Source organism: Oryctolagus cuniculus, chromosome 13 (assembly GCF_964237555.1).
Source record: "Oryctolagus cuniculus chromosome 13, mOryCun1.1, whole genome shotgun sequence".
Taxonomy (NCBI): domain Eukaryota; kingdom Metazoa; phylum Chordata; class Mammalia; order Lagomorpha; family Leporidae; genus Oryctolagus; species Oryctolagus cuniculus.
The window spans coordinates 22,568,709-22,592,219 of NC_091444.1; the positions used below are offsets into that span (position 1 = coordinate 22,568,709).

The 23,511-nt window shown below is 40.5% G+C and overlaps 1 protein-coding gene and 1 long non-coding RNA gene across 6 annotated transcripts in view; one reads left to right on the forward strand and one right to left on the reverse strand.

The window, feature by feature from the left end:
* The window catches only part of LOC103350988 (uncharacterized), a 185,713-nt gene that overhangs the window by 131,372 nt on the left and 30,830 nt on the right, over positions 1–23,511 (reverse strand). The gene's annotated exons all lie outside the window — the stretch shown is intronic.
* CR1 (complement C3b/C4b receptor 1 (Knops blood group)) overlaps positions 1–23,511 on the forward strand; it is a 101,478-nt gene that overhangs the window by 47,232 nt on the left and 30,735 nt on the right. For all 3 annotated transcript variants that reach the window (XM_070055211.1, XM_017347820.3, XM_070055212.1), the window contains 6 exons: positions 332–431; positions 13,727–13,812; positions 16,260–16,658; positions 18,296–18,398; positions 20,253–20,338; positions 23,252–23,479. In XM_070055211.1, coding sequence (XP_069911312.1) covers positions 332–431; positions 13,727–13,812; positions 16,260–16,658; positions 18,296–18,398; positions 20,253–20,338; positions 23,252–23,479 — 1,002 coding nt within the window. The remainder of the gene's footprint in view (positions 1–331; positions 432–13,726; positions 13,813–16,259; positions 16,659–18,295; positions 18,399–20,252; positions 20,339–23,251; positions 23,480–23,511) is intronic.

Below are 23,511 nucleotides of genomic sequence, written 5' to 3' on the forward strand. Positions count from 1 at the left end.
GAACAAAGGAAACTTATGTAGGTCACAGTGAACTGTGCTTGTTTAAAGATAAAGGAAAATTTCACATTCTGAGGCCTTTGATTTAGGCTGGTGGAATGAGAGCACAGCTCTATTATTTACTCTGATTGGGAGATGCACGGTAGTCCTTTGTATGTAGTGCTCTGTAGCTGCTGGATTCCAAAGTCAGATCGTAGATTTCCTGGGATGGTCAATTCTTTGGAACAGTCGGAATAATACAGACTTTTCAGTATGGTGAAGTCTAGTTTTAACCTTGTAATCAAAGGTAAATTGAACCCTACACCGAGTCCCCAATTCTGCTTCTTTCCCCTAGGAAAATCATGTGGAACTCCTCCAGAACCCTTTAATGGAATGGTACATATAAATACAGATACCCAGTTTGGATCAATAATCAACTATTCTTGTAATGAAGGGTGAGTTGGGAGCACTATTGCTTGAATATGATTCCTAGATCAAAATGCCAACCTCTAAACCATACATGGAAAGCAGGGACTCAGATATTCAAACTCGAGTATTAACAGCCTAAAGGCAGAAACAAAAGTCTAACAGATGAATGCCTAAACAAAATGTGTGTGTGTGTGTGTGTGTGTGTGTGTGTGTGTGTGTACAGAGTGGAAATTACTCAGTTATGCAAAGGAATAAAGTTTTGATACATAGTACAAGATAGATAAATTTTGAAAACATCATACTAAGTAGAATAAGCCAGACACAAAAGGAAAAATATACAGTTCCACTTGTATGAAGTCCCTAGCATGCGCAAATTCATTGGATCAGAAACTGGACTAGAGAGGTGACCGGAGTCCAGAGGGGCATGGAAAGCAGGGAGTTATTGTTCAGTGCAGACAGTTTCTGTTTGGGGTGGTGAAATTTTTGGAAATAGTGATGATGATTGCACAACATTGTGAATGCAGTTGATGCCACCAAACTGTCCACTTCAAAGTGGTTTAACAGGTGAGTATTTGGCCTAGTGATTAAAACTTGGATTAGGATCCCCGCATCCCATATTGGGGTACCTGAGTTCAAGTCCAGGCTCTGCTCTAGATTCCAGCTTCCTCCCAATGCAGACCCTAGCAGGAAGTAGATGACGGTTAAAGTAACTGGATCCCTGCCACTCATTTGGGAAACCTGAATTGAATTCCCAGTTCCTGGCATTTTGTCCCAGCCCCTGTGGTTGCTGGCAATTGTAGAGTGAGTCAGAAGATGGTAGCACTAGTTTGCTCTCTCTCTCTGCCTCCCAAAGAATTTTTTAAAAATCTATAAATGTGGCTTCAATGACAAAATTGTTATTTCTCTTTTGCTACAACAGAAAGATAAAACTTTAAAAATACATGATGCAAATATCAGGTAAGAAAAAGAAACAGGACCCTCAATATAAGAAAAATAAGTACTTAAGTCAAAAAGTATCATATAGGTTAAAAGATTTTATTTATTAAGATATTGATACCTGTTCTAGTATATAATAAATGTAAAAAGTTTTGAACAATAGAGCACCAAACAGTACATATCAAATAAATGTGTTTGGATAGGAGAGCTCATAAAGACACAGCTGTACAGTACACATACCCTTACTAAGTCTTCTACCACCTGAAAAGGAAATTTTCTTTTACCAAATACATAGTTTCTTGGGGTTACCAGGGTAAACTTGGGTCTCTGATTGGCCAGGAAAGGAATGCTGAGGGAGGAAGAAGATGGCTGCCTTGCTGACAAGATCAGTCATTAGATCTGAGTGTCAATAGACTAATAGATGGGAAAACAACAAATTTAGTGTGGAGAAAATATAACATATGTAAAGACAAACAATATATTGGAGGGAAACTGTATCAGGTAAGACAGAGAAAAAGTTAAAGGTGCATAACCTTTGATAAGCAATGAACAACCCAATATTAAAATGAGCAAAGAAGATGCACAGGCAATTCACAAAAGGAAAAATAAAAATAGCTGCTAAATATTTAAGCAAAAATGCCCAACCTCTCTATGATTTAGGCAAATGAAAATTAAAGGAAAAATATCTCAGGTTTTCATGTTCATCTCTGTACATTTTAAAAAGAATGATGTGACATAAATAGGAATTCAGAGCCTTGTCACAGTGGCTCAGTGGAATGTGAATTGCTAGAGTCCACTCACAAAAAGTGAAAGTACAAATATCTTCTGACTGAGAAATACCACACCTAGGAAAGTGTTACAAAAGTTTCTTTATTGAATATTGTTTATATAAGAAAAGGAGCAAACAATCCTGATATCTTCTATTAGCAGTCAATCGAATAAATTTTATGAGATATTTATACCAAATATTTTGCAGCAATTTAAAAGACTTAATTAGATCTCTGCTTAGTGACCTGAATGGGCAACTGTGATGTGATGTTAATTGGGAAAAATAATTTTCAGCGGAGCATATGGAGTGTCTTCTCAATTCTGAAAAACAATGACAAATTTAGAGGAGACATCCGTATTTGTGTGTTTAAATGTGCTTGGAAAACATTGAGGTTGCCTGAGATTGGAGTAAGAGTGACAAAATATATGAAGAGTAGATACATTGATTTATAAAATCATGTTGTTAATTTCTGAAAACAAGTACAACTTTAATAACCAGACAGTTAATGAATAGAGGCTTACCTGGACGGATGAAACAGATTATTTTGGCCAAGTGAAGGTAAATTAGTTAAGAGGCAGAGAGTAAATATTTCTGGCTTTGTGGACGTGCAATGTCTAGTGCAACTACTCGGCGCTGCTGTTGTAGTAGCTCTGGATGGTGGAGCAGTGAAGGGATAGCTGTGTCCCAAGAAAACGTCGTGACAAACACAGGCTGCAGGATGTGACTGGCCCTGGGCCTTCCTCTGGCCATTACTGATTAGAGGAAGGGATTAAATGATTTTTCTTCAATTCCTGTTACAATTCAGTCAGAGAAGTATTTAAGTAAAGTAAAAAAGATGAATTGGTAAAAGAATCATAGTTGAAAACTTCAGTTTGGGCAAATGTGTGTGAATAAAAATGAAGTCAAGCTGCTTTGGTATCTGTGTGTTCAACTTTGTATCCTTGCCAAAGGTTACAAACAACATTTATTAAATTGATCCATCACAGCACAGCATATACCTCAATAAATTTGATCATAGGAGAGATCAAAATAATTATATTCTCTCCATAAAATACAATAAAACTAGGAATTAATAAAAGAATAAATTAAGAAATCATAGCTTCAGGAAAAGAGAGTACACTGGATTTTGATCAGGAACAAAATTAAAAAAATCATTGCCAATTACCTGTAGAATAACAATAGCTAATGACTCAGTGTATGTACCCCCAAAACTCTTCTAAGTGCTTTATGTTAATTAACTACTAGTCTTCAAAATGACCCTTTGAAGTAGATACTATGCATAGCCCTCATCTTACAGAAGATAAAACAGATGAACTAATTTGCCGGCACCGCGGCTCACTAGGCTAATCCTCCGCCTTGCGGCGCTGGCACACCGGGTTCTAGTCCTGGTCGGGGCGCCAGATTCTGTCCCGGTTTCCCCTCCTCCAGGACAGCTCTCTGCTGTGGCCAGGGAGTGCAGTGGAGGATGGCCCAAGTGCTTGGGCCCTGCACCCCATGGGAGACCAAGAGGAAGCACCTGGCTCCCGGCTTCGGATCAGCATGGTGCAACGACCGCAGCGCGCTGGCCGCGGTGGCCATTGGAGGGTGAACCAATGGAAAAGGAAGACCTTTCTCTCTGTCTCTCTCTCTCACAGTCCACTCTGCCTGTCAAAAAAAAAAAACCAAAAAAAAAACAAACAAACAAACAAAAAAAAACACCCAACCAGATGAACTAATTACTCAGATGCCGAAGGCTGAGGTTAGAATTTGAACACTGAAGTCTGCCTCCAGCTGATAGGAATACACCTTGCATTACTTGGCTCCTGTGTTATGAATGCTGATGGAAATGGGACTCAGAAAAGCTGCTGGTAGGACGGCGCCGTGGCTCAACAGGCTAATCCTCCGCCTTGTGGCACCAGCACCCTGGGTTCTAGTCCTGGTCGGGGTGCTGGATTCTGTCCCGGTTGCCCCTCTTCCAGGCCAGCTCTCTGCTGTGGCCCAGGAGTGCAGTGGAGGATGGCCCAAGTGCTTGGGCCCTGCACTCCATGGGAGACCAGGAGAAGCACCTGGTTCCTGGCTTCAGATCAGCGCAGTGCACTGGCCACAGTGCGCTGGCCACGGCAGCCATTGAAGGGTGAACCAACGGCAAAGGAAGACCTTTCTCTCTGTGTCTCTCTCTCTCACTGTCTGTCTGTCAAAAAGGAAAAAAAAAAAAAAAAAAGAAAAAAAGCTCTGGGGCACTGATGCCACAACTGTCCTTCGAGAAATTTTTGATGCTTTTTTTACTGGACAAGAAAAAATTGCAAACAAAACATCTTACCTAAGAATGTTTAAGAAATTAAAAACATAAGAGTACATGGGTCTTTTTTTTTTCCTTTTTTTAACTTTTATTTAGTAACTATAATTTTCCAAAGTACAGTTTATAGATTACAATGGCTTTTCCCCCCAATAACTTCCCTCCCACCCACACCCCTCCCATCTCCCGCTTCCTCTCCCATTCCATTCACATCAAGATTCATTTTCAATTATCTTTATATGCAGAAGATCGATTTAGTATATATTAAGTAAAGAGTTCATCAGTTTGCACCCACACAGAACATAAAGTGTAAAATACTGTTTCAGTACTAGTTATAGCATTAATTCACATTGGACAACACATTAAGGACAGGGATCCCACATGAGGAGTAAGTACACAGTGACTCCTGTTGTTGACTTAACAATTGACACTCTTGTTTATGGCGTCAGAAATCTCCCTAGGCTCTAGTCATGAGTTTCCAAGGCTATGGAAGCCTCTTGAGTTTGCCAACTTCGATCTTATTTAGACAAGGTCATAGTCAAAGTGGAAGTTCTCTCCTCCCTTCAGAGAAAGGTACCTCCTTCTTTGATGGCCCCTTCTTTCTACTGGGATCTCACTCACAGATATCTTTCATTTAGGTTGGTTGGTTTTTTTGTTTTGTTTTGTTTTGTTTTTTTTGTTTTTTTTTTTTTTTTTTGCCAGAGTGTCTTGGCTTTCCATGCCTAAAATACTCTTATGGGCTCTTCAGCCAGATCTGAGTGCCTTAAGGGCTGATTCTGAGGCCAGAGTGCTGTTTAAGTCATCTGCCATTCTATGAGTCTGCTGTGTATCCCACTTCCCATGTTGGATCATTCTCTCCCTTTTTTATTCTATCAGTTAGTATTTGCAGACACTAGTCTTGTTTGTGTGATCCCTTTGACTCTTAGACCTATCAGTGTGATCAACTGTGAACTGAAATTGATCACTTGGACTAGTGAGATGGCATTGGTACATGCAATCTTGATGGGATTGTATTGGAATCCCCTGGCACATTTCTAACTCCACCATTTGGGGCAAGTCCGATTGAGCATGTCCCAAATTGTGTATCTCCTCCCTCTCTTATTCCCACTCTTATATTTAACAGGGATCACTTTTCAGTTAAATTTCAACACTTAAGAATAATTGTGTGTTAATTACAGAGTTCAACCAATAGTATTAACTAGAACAAAAAAAATACTAAAAGGGATAAAGTATTAAATTGTACATCAACAGTCAGGACAAGGGCTGATCAAGTCACTGTTTCTCATAGTGTCCCTTTCACTTCAACAGGTTTCCTTTTTTGTGGTTGGTTAGTTGTCACCGATCAGGGACTTAAAAACTTCATGGAAAATGCCTCTTACGAAAAAAGTCATGCATGGATTTCAAAATTTGTTTTTGCACCTAAATAAACATGTTTTATTTTAGTTTTCCATGAATTTTTTTGAAGTACCTGTGTGCATGTAAAGGCTTTTGGACTAGGGAATCCTAGTCCAAATCCTAGTCCAATCCTAGAAGATAAATATATGAATAAAGAAATAAAAAAATAATAGAAATGACAAATCTAAGAGCTGTTTCTTTAGGGGACTAATTAAAATAAACAGAACTGGGACAATGGTAATTTTATAAAGTAACATCTACAAAGACACATGAATAAGAAAGACATAACCATATATATTGAAGAAATTCAGTACTTTATAAAAATATTTTCTCTATCCTAATAAAATTGAAAATATCTGTGAATGCATCATTTCATTGGGAAAATACAAGTTACTGGGACATCCTAAAAATAGGCAGAACACCTGATAAATTCCCTAATTGTAATTCTTTGGGGTATACATTTAGGGATTTAATTACTGAGTCACATGATAGTTTTTTAAAAGAAGTATTTATTTTCAAAGGCAGAATTACAAAGAGGCAGAGCCACAGATCTTCCATCCACTGGTTCACTCCCTAGATGGCCGCAGTGGCTGGAGCTAGGGCCATCCAAAGCCAGGAAACAAAAGCTTCTGGGTCTCCCAGGCAAGTACAGGGGCCCAAGGACTCTGGCCATCTTCGTTGCTTTCCCTGGGCCATAGCAGAGAGCTGGATCAGAAGTGGAGCACCCAGCTCTTAAACTGGCACCCATATGGGATTGCCATCACTGCAGGTGGCAGCTTTACCCGCTATGCCACAGCACCGGACCCATCACATGATAATTTTATTTTTAACTTTTTGAGCAACTGACAAACTCTTACTCCACAAGATCCGCACCATGTGCGTTCCTTTCAGCAGTGTATACAAGTGTTTCTCCACATCCTCACCAACAATTTGTTTTTTTTTATTAAAAAAAAAAAAAAACCATAATAACCATCCCAATAGATATGAAGTTAGTTTTATTTGCATTTCACCAATTTTGAGGATCTTTTCATGTGGTTTGCCCATTTATATATCTTCTTTGGAGAAATTTCTATTCAAGTACTTTGCCTAACCACGTGGAACAAAATGGGGAAAAATACAATTCACAATAACAACAAAATCATCTGGATAGAAAATTAATAATAAATATGTAAGACTTAAAAGTAGGAGATTTAAAGCTTTTGGGGGGACATAAAATGCTTGAATAAATGCAGAATATAAAATTTTATTTAATGTGGTGGAGACGTTAGCTATCCATTAATTAATAAGCAAATTTAATGGAATTTCAATCAGATTTCCAATAGTATTTTTTAATCTGACAGATGATTATAAATGTTGTGAGACTCATTAGTAGAATTTCCTGAAATAATAACAAGAGGGAGGGCATGTTGGTACCAGAATATATTACATAATAGAAGTGCTGTAAATGTATGAAGTACTTAAAAAATTTATGGAAATGTATATTATGAAAAGATTATGCTTGGATTTCAAATTTATTTTGCACCAAAATGAACTTATCTTTTAATTCCATTTTCCAGGAACTTTATGAAGTACTCTTATATTTTATTTTTCTTCTTTTTTTAAAAGAATAAATATTTATTTAAGAGGCAGAGAGAGAGTGTGCACTCCCATCTGCCGGGTTAATTCCCAAATGCTCATGATGTCTGGGGAAAGGCCAGGGCAGAACCAAGAGCTGAGAATGCAGTCCAGGTCTCCCACAGGGGCGGCAGGAATTCAATTAGCTGAGCCATTACTGTTGCCTAGTAGGGACTGCATTGGCAGGAAGCTGGAGTCAGGAGCCAGAGCCAGGAACTGAACCCAGGTACTCTGGTAAGGAAGGCAGGCATGTTACCTACTAAGCTAAATATCACTCTCACCGCTATGTTTTAAAAAATAAAATAAATAAAATAATTGACACAATGAATGAACAGGGATACAGATTAATAGAGCAAAATGTGAAACCCAGGAAATACATGTAAGTTTTGAATGAAATTAAAAATGATAAAAGTGGGCCACCACTGTGGCATAGTGGGTATAGCTGCCACCTGCAGTGCTGGCATCCTATATGGGTGCCTGTTTGAGTACTGGCTGCTCTTCTTCCAATCCAGCTCCCTGCTAGTGTGCCTGGGAAAGCAGTGGAAGATGGCCCAAGTTCTTGGGCTCCTGCACCCACGTGGGAGACCAAGAAGAAGCTCCAGGCTCCTGGCTTCGGATCGGCACAGCTCTGGCCATTGTGACCATTTGGGGAATGAACCAGGAGATGGAATTCCTCTCTTTCTCTGCCTCTGCCTCTCTGTAACTCTGCCTTTCAAATAAATAATTAATCTTTTTAAAAAATTATAAAATTACATTTTAAGACATAGAAAACTGGAATTATTTGTTCACAGGGTAAATATCCAAAAAGATAAAGTTAGATCCTTGCCTCACCTCAGATATCAGAGCAAAGTCCGTGTATGTTAAAGATTAAATGCTAAAAAGAAAATAAAAGTGCTAGATGAATATTTAGTCAGATGTCTTTCTTTCTTTCTTTCTTTCTTTCTTTCTTTCTTTCTTTCTTTCTTTCTTTCTTTCTTTCTTTCTTTCTTTCTTTCTTTCTTTCTTTCTTTCTTTCTTTCTTTCTTTCTTTCTTTCTTTCTTTCTTTTTTATTTGACAGGTAGAGTTACAGTGAGAGAGAGAGACAGAGAGAAAGGTCTTCCTTCTGTTGGTTCACTCCCCAAATGGCCACCATGGCCAGTGCTGCACAGATCCGAAGCCAGGAGCCAGGTGCTTCTTCCTAGTCTCCCATGGGGTGCAGGGGCCCAAGCACTTGGGCCATCCTCCACTGCCCTCCCAGGCCACAGCAGAGAGCTGGACTGGAAGAGGAGCAACCGGGACTAGAACCCGGAGCCCATCTGGGATGCCGGCGCCGCAAATGGAGAATTAACCAAGTGAGCCACGGCGCCAGCCCCCATCAGATGTGTTTCTGATGTGAGACCCCTACAGGAAAATTTCTATGGACAAGATTGGTAAAGCTAAATAATTAAAAATAAACTTTTCTACATGTAAAAATATAGAAATAGTTTTTACACAACAATAATAACAAGACAAATACTTAAATAGAAAATTAGCAAAAATTACAAATAATTTACAAAAGAAAATGGAAATAGTCAAATGAGTATATGAGTTTAGCTTCACTTGTAACATGAGAAACATACTTTAAGAATGGAATGCCATTTTTGCCTCTTAGTTTGGATTCAGAGAAGGGTCACTGCCATGCTTTATGTAGTTCATGGTCAGAGTTTTATGGGAGGCAATTTGGCATCAGAGAAGGGTCACTGCATGCCTTATGTAGGTCATGGTCAGTTTTGTGGAGGGCAATTTGGCAATAACCCCGTGCACAGCCCTTCACCCAAATCCACAAATCTTTTCTCTTGTGTAGATATGAAATCTGAATTCTCAAATTTTCTTTGTAGTCATCGAAGCTCTCATCTCACTTCTTTTTGTTTTTAAAGATTTATTTCTTTATTTGAAAGGTAGAGTTACAGAGACATAGACACACACAGAGAGGGAGAGAGAGAGAGAAAGGACTTCTATCCACTGGTTCACTTCCCAGTTGGCTGCAACGGCTGGAGCTGCACCAATCTGAAGTCAGGAGCCAGGAGCTTCCTCCAGGTCTCCCACATGGGTACAGGGGCCTAAGGATTTGGGCCATCTTCTGCTGCTTTCTCAGGCCATAGAAGAGAGCTAGATCGGAAGTGGAGCAGTCGGGACTCGAACTAGCACCCATATGGGATGCTGGCACTGCAGGTGGCAGCTTTCCCTCTATAGCACAGCGCTGGCCCTTCACTTCTTTTCTTATGTACAAGAATATGCACTGTAGTGTTTTTTTCTAACCATCTAAATGAAAAGCCACTTTAATTTCTAAGAATAAGGAATTTGTTATATGAGTTACAGTCCACCCAGGTAATAACCAACAAGCAACTGCTAAAACTGATGTTACAGAGTAATATATAATTAGGAAAGTTTCACAATATAATTCGTAATTATTTAAAAAGGTTTTAAAACCATGTCTGATATGAGTCATCTGACTTAAAACATATCTGAAGATGTTAAAATTTTATTCTTTTAGGAAAAGAACTGCATTTGTTTGGGAAACTACTTGGAGAATTAGTGGGGATTGAATATAGATAAGACAACTCTGTCATGTATGGAAGACATTTATTTTTAGAGTGGGGGTCTTCAGGAAGGAGCCTAACCTCTTTATTGAAGCCTTTTATAGACTTCAGTGAAGGAATGGACGTCTTTTCAGAAAGTATAACACAATCACTGCTGGAGCATGTTCGTGTCTTATAGTATCTTCAAAAATAGTCCCTGTGAAATAATGCAGGCACAAATTTCAACAAAGGATTTAGATCTCAGTCATAGGTGGAATCTAAAAAGACCCAAACTCATAATAGTAGAGAGTAGGATGGCAGTTAGCAGGATCAAGGAGTGGGAGCAGGGGATGGGGAGAGGTGGGCCAAGGGCACAAAGGCCTAATTAGACAGGCAGAGCACGTTAGATTTGTTGCACAGCCCAGTGACTATAGTGAGGAGTAATGCATTGCTGTATTTCAAAATTGCTAAAAGAGTAGATTTTAAGTGTTCTCACCATGAAAAAAATGATATGGAAGATGATGAATGCGTTAATCCACTTGATTTAATCATTCCACGATACAAACTGTTATGTTGTACTCCATAAATGTATAAAATTAATACTTGTAAATTAAAAACAGGATTACTTTTTTCAACTTTTATTTAATAGATATAAATTCCCAAAGTACAACTTTCGGATTATAGTGCCTTTTCCCCCCATAACCTCCTTCCCACCCACAACCATGCCATCTCCAACTCCCTCTCCCATCCCATTCTTTGTCAAGATTCATTTTCAATTATCTTTATATACAGAAGATCAACTTAGTATATACTAAGTAAAGATTTCAACATACTATACTGTACCCACACAGATACACAAAGTATAGAGGACTGTTTGAGTAGCAGTTTTACCATTAATTCGCATAGTACATCACATTAAGGACAGAGATCCTACGTGGGGAGTAGGTGCAGAGTTGACTCCCGTTGTTGATTTAACAATTGACACTCTTATTTATGACGTCAGTAATCACCCAAGGCTCTTGTCATGAGCTGCCAAGGCTATGGAAGCCTCTTGAGTTCACAAACTCTGATCTTATTTAGGCAAGGCCATAGTCAAAGTGGAAGTTCTCTCCTCCCTTCAGAGAAACATACCTCCTTCTCTGATGGCCCATTCTTTCCACTGGGATCTCACTCACAGACATCTTTCATTTAGGTTATTTTTTTTTTTGCCACAGTTTCTTGGCTTTGCATGCCTAAGAAACTCTCATGGGCTTTTTAGTCGGATCTGAATGCCTTAAGGACTGATTCTGAGGCCAGAGTGTTGTTTAGGACATTTGCCATCTGTGAGTCTGCTGTGTATCCCGCTTCCCATGTTGGATCGTTCTTTCCTTTTTAATTCTATCAGTCAGTATCAGCAGACACTAGTCTTGTTTATGTGATCCCTTTGATACTCAATCCTATCATCATGATCAATTATGAACTTAAACCGATCACTTTGACTAGTAAGATGGCCTTGGTACATGCCACCTTGATGGGATTGAATTGGAATCCCCTGGCACGTTTCTAATTCTACCATTAGGGGTAAGTCTGAGTGAGCACGTGCCAAACTGTACATCTCCTCCCCCTCTTATTCCCACTCTTATATTTAACAAGGATCACTTTTCAGTTAAACACCTAAGAATAATTGTAAAAAAAAAAAAAAAAAAAAAAAAAGAGAGAGAGAGAGAGAAATCTGGTCATTTGCAACAAAATGGAGGAATCTGGAAAACATCATGCTGAGTGAAATAAGCCAGTCCCAAAGGGACAAATATCATATGTTCTCCCTGATCAGTGACAATTGTTCTGAATAGTTTGAGAAAAATTGGAGTTAGTTCTTCTTTAAATGTCTGGTAGAATTCAGCAGTGAATCCATTCAGTCCTGGGCTTTTCTTTGTTGGGAGGGCCTTTATTACTGATTCAATTTCTGACTCGGTTATGTGTCTGTTTAGGTTTTCTATGTCTTCATGGTTCAATTTAGGTAGGTTGTATGTGTCCAGGAATCTATCCATTTCTGACAGATTTCCCTGACTGCTGGCATACAATTCTTTGTAGTAATTTCTGATGACTCTTTTTATTTCGGCGGTATCTGTTGTTACATTCCCTTTTTCATCTCTGATGTCACTGTGTTTCTGCCACCATACCTAGTCTGGAACCTTCTTCAGCGTATAAGAACAACCTCTATAAGGTCAAAAGTTAGGGGGCACCCATGGGCCTGTGTTCCTAGGGAAGTTTTTGAAGGGTGAGAGGCAGAGAGATCCACACATGCTGGAGAATTGTCATATTTTATTCAGTGGTCCTCAGCCTGTTTGAACCGATTTTTAAGGCTTTTTGGCACACTTGAAAAGATCTTTTCACATAGCCAATACTGAATAAGTTAGCCATAACTAAAATTCAGCTGCTGCCTGACCACAGAAGTGATTCACTGTGTCTGGAGAAACATCCACTGCCCCTGGTGGCCTCAGACAGCTCCCTCAGATTTATGTCACTGTTTCAGGAAGGGCTAAGATAGAGTCAGCTGTGAAATACCAAAAAAAGTCAAATAATAGGATGTTGGGACAGTGGTTTCTTTCTGTCCCAGTTAAAAAACCATGAAAGCAACAAAAAAGAAAAAAAATCAAAAGGAAAAATTAAAAAATGAAAAAAAAAAAAACCATAATGGCAATGAGTCCAGTGCTCATACGCAACCCATAGAAACCTGGGTTCCTTCAATGTTGTTACTCTGATTCTATGAAAATGAGAGTCTGTTCCATCTCAGGGCCCAGATTCCAGCTGGAGAAGAGGAAGAAAAGGGCAGCAGTCCCTTTAGAGACACTTTCCAGGAGATGCACAGGAACACTCCACTTCCATCTGCTGGAAGTATCCATAGCTCGCTGTAAGGGAAGGTGAGAAATGAAGTCTTCATCGCAGGTGGCTAAAAGGCTGGTGCAAAATAGAGGCCTCCATTACTAATGAAAGAGAGGAAAGGTGACACTGTGGATGACGTCAGCAGTCTGCTACTAATGGTCACTGCTCTGATCACACGTCTTAAATGACCAAAGGCAAGAGTGTTTCACTGTTCCAGTAACTGCCTCGTTGTTACAAGGCATTGCACTTTGGCTGCTCGCTTTTCTACAGATTTCTCCCTCCTGTGTACCAGAACACACGAATAGCTTAGCTTAGTGTTTTTAGTGATGTTTCTCATAGTAACATTGTAGATATCCTAAAAAATAAATAAGGAAATATTCCAAATGTTGTGGCCTACTCTGTATGGTTTTACAGCAGTGTGGGCGACTATCCCCGTGTTTTACCTTTAAAATGTGAAGATGTTTAGCTATTGTCTCTGGCCCTCATTCTCTGACTCTTCAGGATAAAACATCATTCCTTTCGTCCCCCAAAAGGGGCTGCTTATGCGCTCCATGTGTGAGGATCTCTAGGCTACAAGCTATTGAGTGTTATGTATTTCCATGAGACAGGTTCCTTGCTAATCAAGGAGCTTGTCATTTCCTGGATGGAAGTACACCTGTGAAAAATAAGTACCAAAATGCCTACTGATGAATAAGGGAAATGCCTCATTCAGCTGCGAGGGACTATGAATAAAGATGGATTGGAGGTAAAACGTGAAACTTGTCCTAAGAAATGTGGGACTCATTTGCAGATGGAGTTGGAATTCCTTCCTTCTGAGGCCTGGCATGCTGTAATCTGTCCTGCAATTTGTGATATCTACTCATTATTTTCCAAATGGTAACTTGAGTGCATAATAGGTATAGAGTATAATCATTGTTCATGCTTTGTTTTAGGTATCGCCTTGTTGGTTCCCCAACTGCTGCTTGTCTCCTCTTGGGCAGTAGCGTGGCATGGGATAAGGAGGCACCTATCTGTGAGAGTGAGTTGAAATATTCAACCCCCCTCCCATATATTTCCATTTGATCCTGCTTATTCCTGGAGTTACAAAGTCTTGTACAATGCAGCTGCTCAGATACTTGAAAATAGAATTTACACTCTTCAGGTCTTCTTGGCTTTTCCTTATCTTAGAGGGTGAATTATCTGAAAGTGGACTTGAACTCAGACAAAATAGCTCTACTTTCCTAGGCTGATAGTCAACTCTCTCCAGTATAAGGGTCACTCTCCTTTGTGAGTAAATTTTAAAGATGATATACCAAATTATATCTGTCTTTCCCAATTCTTACATGTCACAATTCCAAAAATTGAGCTACTCCCTTCCTTAATATTCTGATTCCAAATAATAAGAGATCTTAAAGTTCTTAGCAGTGTCCCCATACTCTAGCCATTTTGAGGTCTAATCTTCCTTTGTGTTCATTCTTGATTGATCTCTATCTTTCCCATGTGAAACTTTAAAATGAACCTCCAAAACTTTGAGGAACATGGAAGAATGATTGCAAATTGGCAGAGTGCTAAGGCCATGAAGAAATCAGCAGCACACTCAGAGTTGATGGGAACAAACTTCTGGAAGGCTAATGACCAAGAGATACACTGGCAGTCTAGTATACTTTTTTTTTTTTTTTTTGACAGAAAGAGCAGACAGTGAGAGAGATAGAGAGACAGAGAGGAAGCTCTTCCTTTGCCGTTGGTTCACCCTCCAATGGCCGCCGCAGCTGGTGCGCTGCGGCTGGCGCACCGCGGCTGGCGCACCGCGCTGATCCAATGGCAGGAGCCAGGTACTTCTCCTGGTCTCCCATGGGGTGCAGGGCCCAAGCACTTGGGCCATCCTCCACTGCACTCCCTGGCCACAGCAGAGAGCTGGCCTGGAAGAGGGGCAACCGGGACAGAATCCGGCACCCCGACCAGGACTAGAACCCGGTGTGCCGGTGCCGCAAGGCGGAGGATTAGCCTATTGAGCCACGGCGCTGGCTGAAATAATGGACTTTTAAAGATTCCAAAACATGAATGAGAAACTATATAAGGTGCTTACTTTATTTAAATCCTCTGAAGAAATTCAAGTGGCAAAGGAATTATCAGTTTACTATAAAATTTTTTCTTGGCTTGGGGGTTTTCCCTGTGAAAAATTATCCCATTAATATGTCTATAGGTCAATAATCACTCAGAGTCAACATTGCTGATATGTGTGCATGTGTACAGTCACTTTTACCCATGTTTTCGACATTATCTTATTATTGAACATAGTAGATTAGTTAGGTTCTCATTACTACAATGAAATAACTGAGGCAGGCTAAGTTGTAAAGAAAAGGGGTTTATCTAGCTTACAGTCTGGAGGCTGAAAGCCCGGATAGCATGGCTCAGGCTCTCATAAGAGCCTCCCTTGGCTGTGTCACTTGATGGCAATGGGTTGGCAGAGACAGGGAACATGCATGTGGGTCTGTGTGTGTTTGTCACTCTCTCCCAGGACTCAGTCATGGGAGTTCCACCTTAAACACCTTACTCAGATAACATTTCCACCTTCTTAACACCGTTAACATATGACATTGGGGATTAAACTACCACACTGGAGGGGAGACAGGACTATATTCAAATCCTAACACATGGTGTTCATCTCATTATCCCTGATTTTGTGGTTATTTCACTTTTCATGCCTTATCTTTTATATTTTCTTCTCTCTTTTTCTTGATAAGCAATACCAGAGGCAGTGTATTTAACCTGCAAAGATATTCTTTAATAACCAATTAAAAGGGGTGGACATGGTGACACAGCCTGTTAAGCTGCCACTTGGGATGCCTGCATCCCATATCAGAGTACCTAGTTTGAGTCCCAGCTACTCTGTTTCCATCCAGCTTCCTGCTAATGGCATCCAGGGAAGTAGTAGGTGATCCTTAAGTACTTGAGTCCCTGCCACCACTGGGAGACCAGGATGGAGTTCCAGGCTTCTATCTACAGCCTTGCCCAACCTCAGTTGTTGTATCTGGGGAGTGAACCAGCAGCTGAAAGATCCCTCTCTCTGTTGTACTTTTCAAATAATTAAAGATAAGTAGATAAATACATACATATATACTTAAACATTAAAAAAATGATAAAAAATAATACAGCAGTAGGTAAATACCTTAAAAATCTATGACAAAAATCACATAGCTTATCCACTTAAAATCACAAATATGTAAACTGTAATAATACAGGGGACGGGATTTTCACACGAATTATTTATTATAAACAAAATTCACATCACACACATGTACATCTCAGCTATGTTAAAAATATGATTATTAGCAAGCATTAGAAGAAAATGACAGTATTATAATTAGCCACAGTTTAGGAAGTCATTTGGTTCTTTGTTATTTGTTATTTAAATCCACAGTAAAATAATTCATAGTGAAAAATAAATAAATAAGCTTCTGTTTACCATACTCTCCCTTTCCCCAGCTATATCTTGTGAGCCACCTCCAGTCATATCCAATGGAACCTTCTACAGCTACAATGGAACATTTTTTCCCTATGGAATGGTGGTGACTTACCAGTGCCACACTGGGCCAGGTGGAGAAAAGGTGTTTGACCTTGTGGGAGAACAATCAATATATTGTACCAGCAAAGACGGTCATCTCGGTGTTTGGAACAGCCCTCCTCCTCAGTGTATTTCTACTAATAAATGCACAGCTCCAGAAGTTGAAAATGGAGTAAGAGTCACAGGAAATAGGAGTTTATTTTTGATCAATGAGATCGTGAGATTTAAATGTCAGCCTGGCTTTGTCATGAAAGGGTCCAACACTGTGCAGTGCTACGCCAACAACAGATGGGGACCTGAGCTGCCACGCTGCTCCAGGGGTGAGTCTGATCCTCTGAGACTGTTGCCAGGGGCTACAAGGGAGTATAAATGGTAGGCATTGAAATTATAGAAGCAATAAGCACATGTGTGTGTGTGTGTGTGTGTGTGTGTATACAAGAGCTATGAAACTGGAATAAACAATAATGCATGTAATACTAGCTCTATGTTTTATATCTGGTAATAATAAAACAATGGTTTATTCTATGTCTATATTACATATTTTATATGCCTTAATACAGCAAATATATGAGGTAGCAACTATTCTGATCTTCATTTTACCTTTAGAAAACTGAGTCTTGCCGATGTGAAATAAATTTTTCAAGGTCAAAGGGCTAGTGAAAAAGAGAGCAAGATCTATTAATTCAAGAGCCTTCTTGCTCCAGACCCAAAGATAACGTGTACTGAAATACGTGACAAACAATAAAGCATAATAAAATGATCCTATCTCCATCACTGCATGGAGGTCAGTAGGCAGATGAAGAGCCATGGCAACCAAAATGCTAGCATTGGATTAAAAAGGCCTTGGATGCCAATCATTCTGTTCCAGCTCCTTCCATGTTATTGCTAAAACAAGCAAACAAATAAAAAAAAAAAAAAACAGGCTCAGAAAGAAGAAATGCTTTGCTCAAATCCAAATATCTTCGTGTTCTGTTTTTTTTTTTTGTTTGTTTTGTTTTGTTTTTTCAATTATCTGTGGTTCAGATCAAGGCTCAATGGCATGCTGGTGCCCTGAGCACACACCAATTGGGCAATGTATGTATGGATACAGCCAAAATCTGAATCAAAGGATTCTCTAAGCAATACGTTCTCTCACTACAAAGACTGTAGTTTGCTCATTTTCCTTTAAGGGATTTTGTTCTCATTGGCTTCTCTGGTCTTGTGCTGACATGGCTGGCATGGCAGTGGAGTGGGAGGAATCAGAACTGGGGAGGGACAGAAAGGAAGTTTCCAGCTGAGCCATGTGGTAGTGGAAAGACTAACTGGGGAAATGAAGGGACTTTGTGACTGACTGCACAGCAGGCTAGAAGTCTCTTAGATGAGGCTTGTACAAAAGCTTCCCTTGTTGTTGTCCTAAATGAAGACTAAAAGGCTGGACGAGCCACCAGCACTGACAGCTGTGTACTAACCAGCCAGAACCTGAAAGCCCTGAGGTCTTAGGAGCACGTTTCAGCAGAAAAAAAAAAACACAGACAAGGTGTTTGTGAGCTCTGCTCTGCATCCTTAGCTTCCTTGTCAGTAAAACCTGAATACTGAACTACTAGAACTTTTGCTCTAACATCTACAGGTTTACTCTGCAATTATAATTTTTAAGCCAGGAGCACTGTCAGCTTTGGGCACAGACCATAATTAAAAAGTACTTTGGATCTGTCCTTTATGGAGCATGTCAGACACCTTCAGAAATCCTGCATGGTGAGTGCACGCTAAGCAAAATGATGTTTTCCCACTAGGTGGGAAGTGATCTACATCTGTGAGCCCAGCTACCACCTTGGAGGGGATGCTTCTCCGTGCTGTACACTCCAAGGAGACTGGCGCCCTGTCCCCGACATGTGCAAATGCCTCGATTCTGGTCTGGCTACCAGATCAATCTCTTTGCCCTTCACACTGCAGTCTTACTCCTGTTTTTCTTTCTTCCTAGTGAGATCATGCGATGACTTCCTGGACCAACTGCCCAATGGCCGTGTGGTACGTCCACTTAATCTCCAGCTTGGGGCAAAAGTGACCTTCATTTGTGATGAAGGGTGAGTAAGAACTGTAGTAGAGAGCAGATACTGAGTGTTGGATAGTGACTGTTGAGTTCAGGGATTAATGCAAAAAGGAGACTAATGCCCTAATGGAAAAGAAGTTTCCATGAAGATTAACATTTTGAAATAAAGGTGGAGACTCCATGGCACACATAATTAAGTGTCAAGTACAAACACAGGTATAGTCTCTGCTCTTGAATTTGGGTTAGAATTTGAAATGAATTGTTAAATTGTTATTTAGAGACCTAAAACGTATATTAAAGGTTTGCCAGGAAAGAGTTTTGATGAAGAAAACAAAATTTGTCTGCACTATGGTAAGTCAGTAACGCCAGTCTGTTGATTGTTGGGGTTGGTGTTGTGGCAAAGCAGTTAAGCTGCCTCTTGGGATACTTGCAGCCCATATCAGAGTGCCTGGTTCTAGTCCCAGCTGTTCTGCACTTCCAATACATCTTCCTCCTAGAGTGTCTGGAGGCAGCAGTTGATGGCCCAAGTACCTGGGTTTCTGCCTCCCACACGGAAGACCTAGATGGAGCTCTTGGTTTTATGCCGGTCCACCCTACACCATTATGGGAATTTGGGGAGTGAACTAGCAGATGGAAGATAGATTGATCTCTCTTTCTCTGTCATCCTGCCTTTCAAATGAATAAATACATCTTTTAAACACTCCCAGCCAATAACAGAATTATAACAGTGCATGGATAGCATGTTTCATCCAATCATGCTTCTTCATTTCAGTGAAGGCTGTAACACTGGGATCATAATCTTTGATATTAATTTCTTTTGACCGGCAGAGTTAGTGAGAGAGAGAGACAGAGAGAAAGGTCTTCCTTCTGTTGGTTCACCCCCCAAGTAGCCGCTATGGCTGGCGCGCTGTGCTGATCCAAAGCAAGGAGCCAGGTGCTTCTTCCTGGTCTCCCATGCGGGTGCAGGGCCCAAGGACTTGAGCCATCCTCCACTGCCTTCCCAGGCCACAGCAGAGAGCTGGACTGGAAGAATCTGGTGCCCCAACCGGGACTAGAACCCAGGGTGCTGGCACCACAGGCGGAGGATTAGCCAAGTGAGCCGCGGTGCCAGCGATATTAATGTTTTAAGGAATATCATTAGTCCTCTATGTCAGTCGGCTATTCTGGAAGGTATGTACTATCTGTCTGTGGGAGGCAACATGATTGGCCACTCAAGCATCTATTTTTAATAATTTCCAAGAGATCTTTGGTCTACTGCCCAATGATTTCTTAATTCAGAACAATTTCAGAAGGACATGTGACCCGATAATATCTAGGCATTTCAGGGAGGCAAAGACTCTGCCTCTCCCCACTGCACCCACCCCCTGCATTTTTTTCCTAGAACATTTGGCTCAATATTTTTCTGCGAGCCTTCTTCTGGCCCGTTACAAATGCACCAGCAATAGAACATTGCCTGTTGTCTTTCCAGATGTTCTCTGCTTTGCTCACCAAAATCAAGAGCTGTGCTTCCTCACGACCCATTCCTGGGAGTAAGTGGATGTCGGGGGCCATCAGTGAGAGATGACCTTGGAAGGGAATGGTCGTGTGCACAAAGAGAAACCTGGTTCAGTGTTCAGCGTCTTCCATAGATGAAAGTGGACAATGAAGTCTGTGTGACAATTAAGCACATGAGCTGTAATTGCTTTACCATTCATAGAATGCTGTGCTTCTTCAGAATAACTTGGCCGTTGAGTTTCTACCAGCTACTGAACTGGCACTTTCAGCTGGGCCTAAACCTGAGAAGCAAAGGTAGCTAGGCAGATGTGAGGAAGCTGAGCATCTAACATTCAAGAGCTGAAGGGGGAAGTGAGAGCTACTCACCCATTTGCCAATGCTCCTCTTCCTTTAGGTTCCGATTAAGGGGCAGCTCTGCCAGTCATTGTGTCTTGGCTGGAATGGAAAGCCTTTGGAACAGCAGTGTTCCCATATGTGAACGTGAGTAGCAAGAATGCCTGTGAAACCTGGCTCTCATTTTTGTTTTTTTGTGGGTTTTTTTTTTTTTCAGTGTGTTATGCTTCATGGGATTGACTATTATCTGGATCTTTAACTAAATTGCTAATAAAAATTTTTTTCCTTGCTCAAAGAATTTCAAGGAAGGTCTTATAGATCTTCTAGATCATGGTTTTATGTTTCTAATCTGTAAAGCACTAGTTTAATGACAGTGTTGAATTTTCTGGGTGGGGGGAAGAAGATGACATAAAGGTATACCAAATTTTCTTTATTCATTTTTTTTTTTTTAGTTTTGTCACCACAGAGCAATCTCTTAAATTTTTATGTCCTTTGACCCCGTCAGCTGTCTACATTATTTGTTCTATCTGCTGCTTAGCCTGTGATATTTACTGATGAACAGCTTCCCATGTGCCAGGGCTTTCCAGGGGTGGAAAGAGTCAGAAACAGGAGAGGCTTGGCCCTGGTCTCATGAAGTTTATTTTCCAGTTGGGAAGCAGACGAAAGAGAAGAAAACAAATAAACAAATTTTGAGAAAGTAGGCCATATTAAATAGTATGCTAAAGAATGATGTGTCATAGATAAAACAATTCTCTGACAAATTATCGTGTGCAGGAAGTTGGGGTGGTGAGTCAGCATCTGAAATGATAAGGACCCTACATTTTCAAACCACTGCTGAAATAAAGCATGCCAAGAATTCGGAATTTGATAAAGAACACATTTTATATGCCAAGACATTTGATTTTCCTATTCTGTTTACTAAAGCAAGATACACCTTTTTTATTTTTTTTTAAACTGGACTTATTTATTTATTTATTTATTTAAGGGAAAGAGAGTGTGAGAGTGTGCTCCCATCCTCTGGTTCCCTTCCCAAATGCCCATAATGGCTGGGGCTGAGCCAGGGTGAAGCCAGAAGCTGTGAACTGAAGTCAGGTCTTCCATATGGGTGACAGGGAGCCAATGACTTGAGCTATCATTTGCTGCCTTCCAGAGTCTGCATTAGCAGGAAACTGGAGTCAGGAATAAAGTAGGGTCTTGAACTCAGGCACTCCAATATGGGAGGCAAGTATCCCAACTAACAGCTTAACCAGTAGGCCAAACACAGTTCCAACCTGACATTTCAAAAAATTCCATCTTCTGGATGATTGAAAGGTGGTCATTTTAACTTGGTTTTTGTTAAAATACCTTGATAGAATCTGTTTGGATGTTGAGTATTATGGTATAATTTTATGTGAATATTCAATACAAAGGAAATTCAGGTATCAAACAAACTCAACTTTCCAGAAACACATAAAGCTGAAAATAAATGTATAAGTAAACTTTGGACAACATAGATAGACATAATTCAGATAGGAAAAATCAATCATTATTTGATGTAATAAGGCCCTTGTTTTGTTTATATACACAATTCTGATAAACTTGGGTATCTAGTCCTACATCCACATCAGATTAGAAGCACTTAATTAGTTTAAGGAAAAGAACTGCTCCAGATATACTAAAAGCAGTAAGAAATGACAGCACAGGGGGCTGGCACTATGGCGCAGCAGGTTAACGCCCTGGCCTGAAGCTCCGGCATCCCATATGGGTGCTGGTTCAAGTCCTGGCTGGTCCACTTCCAGTCCAGCTCTCTGCTATGGCCTGGGAAAGCAGTAGAGGATGGCCCAAGTCCTTGGACCCCTCACCCGCATGGGAGACCTGCAAGAAGCTCCTGGCTCCTGGCTTCAGATCGGCATAGCTCCAGCTATTGCGGCCATCTGGGGAGTGAACCATCAGATGGAAGACCTCTCTCTCTCTGCCTCTCTTCTCTCTGTGTAACTTTGACTTTCAAATAAATAAATTGTGGGGAGCAACCGGACTAGACTGAGTTACTGGAATTAAGACTTATTCTATGCATCTGCTCTCCCACAATATGGCGCTGGGAGAGAAGTAAACAGCTTCTACACAGGTGCCTCCAGTTCAACCAATAAACTGTAGGACTTGCTCCTGATTGGAGAGCAGCATGCTCGGCGTGTGGGCAGCCGAGTTGGGATTGGCGGAGGAGGACTATAAAGGAGGAGAGAGACGGCATGCACCAGGAACATCTATGGGGAACATCTAGCTGAAGGAACACCCGTGCAGCCCCCGAGAAAGCCGGCCGGCGGTGTGCCGTTCCCCTGCGGAAGTGGGGAATGTGGCCAGGGGGAACTGCCCTTCCACGGAGGTGGAAGGGATAGTAGCCAACCCGGGAAGAACCAGCAGCAAACCCGGGGAAGGCCGAGCAGACGAAAGAACAGCGCAGGGGCCTGGTGTCGTTCCTCCACAAAGAGGGGGAGCGACAATAAATAAACAAATCTTTAAAAAAAAAGAAATGACAGCACAGCTTTCCTCTTTTTGAAAGAAAGAAAAAAGAAACAAAAAACTCTCTGAATCTATTTAATCTGGGTATAAGGAGTCTAATAGGTATCTTTGTATTCTGATGACATTATTGAATGTTAATATTATTACTGGTGATAATTGTTTAAAGTCACCAAGGAACATTTTTATCTTCTGAAGATGACAGTACATGTTTAACAAATTTCATAGAGATTTCCCTGGAATTTATAATCTCTGAGAGCCAAAAATCTTGTTTGTCTTGTATCCCATTATTTACCTAGGACTCTTACTATTTGTGATGTAAAGCGGGCAAAAAAAATGATAGTTAAAAAGACAAGTTACTTTCCAATTCATTAAAAACTTAGCTATCTGAATGATCCAAGGATACTGTAAATAAACTAATTTAGGTCTCACCTCTGTTCCTGCTTAGCAAAAACCTGACAGATTTAAATTACATTCATATTCATTATGTTCTTTCTAAAAGAAACACTGTCACAGAATACCATTATTGTAGTCATCTTGATTGACATGCTTTTGTCTTCTTTCTAGAAATCTTTTGTCCAAATCCTCCAGCTATCCTTAATGGGAGACACACAGGACCTCCTCTGGGAGATATTCCCTATGGAAAAGAAGTATCTTACACATGTGACCCCCATCCTGAAGGAGGGATGACCTTCAACCTCATTGGGAAGAGCACCATCCGCTGCATGAGTGACAGTCAAGGGAATGGGATCTGGAGTGACCCTGCCCCTAGCTGTGAACTTCCTGTTCCTGTTGGTCAGTATCACTTCCACATATCCTAAATGTCC